The sequence below is a fragment of the Convolutriloba macropyga genome, chromosome 1, assembly GCF_964194025.1.
Source record: "Convolutriloba macropyga chromosome 1, txConMacr16.3, whole genome shotgun sequence".
In the NCBI taxonomy this organism is placed as follows: domain Eukaryota; kingdom Metazoa; phylum Xenacoelomorpha; order Acoela; family Convolutidae; genus Convolutriloba; species Convolutriloba macropyga.
Window position 1 is genome coordinate 31423898 of NC_134468.1, and position 5929 is coordinate 31429826.

The 5929-nt window shown below is 41.8% G+C and overlaps 1 protein-coding gene across 1 annotated transcript; it reads left to right on the forward strand.

Moving 5' to 3' along the window:
• Positions 1 to 1512: 1512 nt before the first annotated feature.
• Positions 1513 to 4033, forward strand: LOC142338369 (uncharacterized). The gene is made up of 3 exons (XM_075388132.1): positions 1513 to 2643; positions 3195 to 3730; positions 3868 to 4033. Exons 1-3 carry the CDS (start codon positions 1513 to 1515, stop codon positions 4031 to 4033), a joined length of 1833 nt encoding a protein of 610 aa, XP_075244247.1.
• The last annotated feature ends 1896 nt before the right edge of the window (positions 4034 to 5929 follow it).

Consider the following 5929-nt stretch of genomic DNA (forward strand, 5'->3'; position numbering starts at 1 on the left):
CACAAAGACCACAAAGAACAGACCGGGTTGAACGGCTTTCCCAAGGCCAGAAACACTCCAATATAAATTTTCAAGCCAACTTAAATTGTCAACTATGTTCTGGGGATCACAAACTTGGTCGCTACAAAGAATACCTAAGCAAATCTGTAGCTGACCGTCAGCAATTGGTGAGGCATCACAACTTGTGTGTCAATTGCTTGAAGAGACATGGGAGTGGATTCTGTAAATCAAAAACTCGATGTTCTGTAGACAGATGCAATGGGTTTCATCATTCAACTCTCCATCGAGTCGACTTCAGGACTTCGCAGAGAAGTGATTTCCAAGCAACGAGTAAAGGGGGATTTCAATCCAGGAACAAGCCTGTGCAGTCGAACTACGGTAGAAACGTCAGCCATAAAACGCTTCAGCTTTCATCAACAATCGGTAACACGCCAAATACCAACAACAGAATGGGATACCATCAAAACAATTTCAACCCTCGTAATCCAAGCTATGGAAACAACAGCTCGCATCAAACTGCTAATCAGCAGCACAGCAATCCTCAACAATCTAATGAAAGAAGTAACACCCACTTTCAATCAGTGACCAGCAACGAGCTGAATGATGATTCATCAAAACTTCCACGGCTGCAAAACCACACTTACGGCAAAAGTCGGGAACCCACGTGGGTCGGAGCTTTTATTCAACTACAGGCAAAACCAGTCACGCTCTTCTACAAAGACTTCAACATAGAAACTTATGCACTTTTGGACAGTGGAAGTGATAATGCACAGATAACAAAAAACCTTGATGATGCTCTCCGAATTCGAGTCCCCAGAGATATAGAACTACATCTAGCTTCGCTACATGGGGAGCACACAGTGACAACAGCTGTTGTCATCGTTGGAATTGGTTCACTTCGCAGCTCAAAACCGGTGACAAGTCTTCCTGTGTACGCAACCTCCATCGAGCAGTTCCAGATGCCAACTGTCCCCGCAGAAATGTACAATAGACTTTGTAGAGACCATGATCATCTGGCAGAAATCAATTTTCCACAAATTCGTGACAATAAAATTGGAATATTCATAGGAGCTGATGCTTTTCTGGCTACTGTTCCAAGACACTTCACTACCGGCAAACCAGGAACACCCTACGGAGTCAACACATTGTTAGGATGGATTTTGACAGGCCCTGTGCCACAAGAGTACTTTCAACCAACCAATAAAGGAAGCAGCAACCACAACATTACTCTTTTCAACCATCTCAAGCGAGGTAGTGACGACCCGGACGAAAACCTTCTACATCTTTTTTGGACCTTTGAGGTGTCAACTTTAGTCAGGGTTCTACAAAGGGACACAAAGAAGAGGACCAGAAAGCACTAAAGACTTTGGCAGAGACCACACATCAAAACGGGGAAAGATAGGAGATTGGACTCCCTTGGCCACACTGCCCAACAACTAATTCATGGCAAGGGTTCAGTGGCACGCCCTCCAGAAGCGATTATAGAGAGACAACCAACTGAAACAGAGATATATGACCACTATCTTTGATGATATAGATAAGGGATACATAGCAGCTGTTACGAACCAGGATGCAAAGAACATTTGGTATCTACTGCATCATCCCGCCATCAACAAGCAAAAACCAGACACGATAAGACGAGTGACAAATGCAGCCGCAAAACACAAAAGGGTTTCTTTGAACGATGCACTGCTAACGGGACCGGACCTTTTGTGCAATCTACATGGACTGCTTCTACGGTTTTGTCAGTACGAGGTTGCAGTAAAAGCAGACATAGAAGCTATGTTCATACAAGTTGGAATCAGAGAAGAAGACCAAGATGCTTTCCGTTTTTTGTGGAGCGACAATGATGAGGAGAGGACAGTCAAATACCAACGACTCATTTTTGGAGCAACTTGTTCTCCTGCCTGCGCAATTTTTGTTCTGCAAAAGTGTGCCAACGATAACAGACAAGAACACCGAAAGATATTTGACTCAATCACAAAACAATTCTACATGGATGCCTTCATTCAAACATTCTTAACAGAGGAAGAGGCAGCAATTACAGCGACTGAGCTGAAACATGTTCTCAAAACAGGCGGATTAAACCTCACCAAGTTTCTCACCAATAACCTTGCTGTGCTGGAAAAAATTCCCGAGGAAGACAGAATTGGAGTTCTAAAGTTGCAAAGGATACTTGGTCAAACATGGAACCCTGAATCCGATCAACTTCTTTTTGCGAAACCCAAACTCAGCTATGAAAAAGAGAATATCACACAAAGAAAGCTTCTCTCAATGGCTGCTTCTTTGTTTGATCCCATTGGGATAATCTCGCCTTTTGCAATTCGACTGAGATGCATCTTGCAAAAAGTCATCAAACAAGGACACAATTGGGACCAGCTACTATCAGAGGAACATTACCACAAAATTCATCAATGGATGGAAGACTTCCAGAATATGCCTCCAATTCAAATCCCCAGATGTCTAGTTCCCAACGTCGATAGAATTCACGAGTTGCACACCTTCACAGACGCTTCACTTTCAGCAGTACCAGCAGTGGTGTACCTGAGGACAATATCTGCTGACGGCTCACCAACTACCCGCTACCCGCTACGTCATCAGCAAATCCAAGGTGGCACCAATCAAACAGTTGAGCATTCCCAAGTTGGAGCTCGAAGCAGCTAAAGTGGGAGCAGAACTAGCAGGCTTCTGTGAGACCGAGATGACAATGGATGTGAAGAGCAAAAAATTTTGGACCGACAGCTCTGCAGTACTCAGCTGGATCAAATCAAAGGATCGACAGAAGATGTACATCGCAAATAGGCTCATCAAAATTGCTGAGAACTCAAACAAAGACACGTAGCAGGAAAAATTAACCCAGCTGATAATGGTACCAGAGGTCTAGCTCCATGCGATCTTCAAAAATTGTGGATAACAGCACCTTCTTTCTTGATCAAACCTGAGAGCGAGTGGACATTCTCCGGCGTTAAAACAGCTCAAACATACGCCACTCAAGTTGATGACAAGACCAGTGAAAAACCGTTGGTAGATCCAAACAGACTTTCAAACTGGCCTAGACTCCTCTGCAAAATTAGGACAGTGTTTTAGCAGTACGCGTACTGAAGAGGTCGATCAAACGCGACGTACTTTGCGACTGGGACGACTTCGCGGCTGACGAAAACAAGGCTTGAAACTTTCTCTTGAGGATATTTCAGTCCACACACTTCAAGGACACAGTTTCTCGACTTCAAAGTGGACTACCCCTAGAGAAAAAGGACAAACTATTACCATATACACCCTTTCTGGATAGCGACGGACTCCTTAGGGTTGAGGGACGAATTCAGAAATCTGGATTGCCTTTTCAGAGCAAGCATCCGGTGATACTCCACAGCAAATGCAGAGTTGCCAAACTGCTTATCGAGAAAGCACATCACGACTGCGGGCACCACGGAATTGAACATATTCGTGTACATATCCAAGCAACGTTAATGATAGTTGGAATCCGCAGAGCTCTAAGAACTTTAGGGAAGTACTGCTTCATCTGCAGCCGATGGCGAGCAGACAATGTCAGACCAAAGATGGCTGCTCTACCAAATTTTTGCTTTCCGGAGCACTCCAAACTCTACCCAATTGTGAATATTGGAATGGACATGTTCGGTCCTTTTCACATTGAAAAATCCAGAACCCAGACAGAACTCAATTATGTCTGCATGTTTACATGCTTGGTCACACGAGCAGTACACTTGGAAATGTGAGGATCTCTCCACTGACTGTCTACTAATGGCTATTCGACGCTTTGTATCCAGACGAAGATACCCTGATGTCATTGTTTCGGACAACGGCAAAAACTTTGTTGGAGCTAACCAGGCAATGAAACTCAATTTTTAGGAAAACTACAAACCAGACAACAACTACATGCGTCTCCAGCTGGCGCAACAGAACATCCAGTGGACGTTCAACCCACTTCTGGTACCGCACTCCGGAGGGGTTTGTGAACGACTTATCCAGTCGGCCAAACGAAGCCTCCTTGTTGTCCTCGGAAGCCACCGACTAAACCTTTCAGTCTTCCATGCAGTCGTAGCTAAGGCAGAAGGAATTCTTAATTCACGCCCTTAATTCACTGACGCATGTTGGGAGCACTTTGATCGACGAGGAACCATTAACACCGAATCATTTTCTGATGAGAAGACGCCACTTCTGCCTAAAACCTCTGGCAAACAAGAGAACCAGGTTTTCAATTAGAGACTTCAAGGAGCCACAGACCCTGTTGGACCACTATTGGTCTCGTCTTCTCAAAGAGTTTGTACCGGAACTTAACAGACGGACAGAATGGCAGCAAGCCAACGCTGAGCTCAAGGAAGACGATTTTGTTTGGCTCTACAAAAATTTTACGCCCCGAAGAAATTGGCCCATTGGTCGGATCGTCCAAGCATATGTGAGTAGAGATGAAGTGGCAAGAAATTTCAACATCAAGACCAGCACTGGCATAGTGCAACGTCCCGCATTGAGATTACGTAAAGTGTTTGAAACTGACGATGATTCTTCTTCATCGTTGGCCGCGGAGGGCAAATGATTACTCATTCAATTATGTGAAACCGATGCATAAAACTCACTCAAGCGGAAACTTTTGAAGCAATAAATTTGAATTTCGAATGTCAATTACTTTGTTCATTTCTGATAAATTTATTTGCTAAATTTTGTTGTTGCTTGTCGTAGTGTAAACGGTCTGTAACCGTTTAGCCCCCCAATCCTTCCCCTTGTTATTTAGTTCAAATTTATTGAGTTCATATTCATAATCGCTTTATAAGCCATATCTCTAACTTTGATTTTTCATGACTTTCAATGCCAAACCTTTTCATTCAATATCATACATAAGTTTTATTGTGCCACACTTAATTTTGATCGTAAATGCGGGTATAAACCACACCTTTGTAAGCTCTTATTTAAAAAGCATGCAAGCTTATAGAAGAACAGACAGCAAAATAAACTCTTGAAAATCAGTTGTTGTCTCTGAAAGCGGATCAGACTAAGGAAAAGATAACAGTTTGGCTAAGCCGTTATTGGACACTCTCAATTGAACTTTAAGCAACCTAAGTTTTTGGTAGCCCAATTTGTACATTATCTCCTTCTGCTTTTGTGCAAAAGACATGGGCAAACTTTTCGGTTTTTTTCGTCAAACTTTGAATCAGACAAAACTTTGATACAAAAAAAATTAATTCTCTGGCCTGTAAAAAAATAAGGTTTTAAATAGGCGAAACGGTGCCGTATCCAATTGTAAATTTAATTTGTCGCACGCTGAATTGTTCCGACCCAATTTAGTGGGGGAGGAACTTATTTTGGAACGGGTTTTTTTGTTCAGTCATTTTTGGCCGATCCAAATATTGCAAAGGGTTGTGAGTGGTATCATTCGAAAGCCCGTACAGCGTAGAATGTAAAACTAAAAACATTTTTTGAACTACATTTCTTCCACGGATTTATCGAGGTTTAAAATTTTATGCACATTTGACTAGTTTTTGTTGTTATTGTTCGCATTTTCCGTATTTAAAACAAAATTTTGGACAATTCTGGCAAAAATATGGTAACATTCGTAAAAATGGTATTGTTGGTTTCACCTCTAAAAACAGAAGAGCGTTTTGAGCTTTTTTCTCAATTTGTGGCTAATTTTTAAAAAAAAATTAACCTTTTTTATTATTGGATTGAAGCAAGCTTTTTAGTCCACTATGTTTATATTCGACAGTTAACACACATCTAATCTGCTGACACACTTTTCATTAATATCAAAAAAAGGAAGTTTCATGTGTGCAATCTTTGAAAGTGTTCGTTAAAAAAAATTTTGCCAGTTTTTTGCTTAATATATCTCAACAATTATGCAAAATGCATGTAATTTTTAAAATGTTAACATGGCTTTTTTCGTCACAATATCGATATCCACAATAATTTCGTGTTCCTA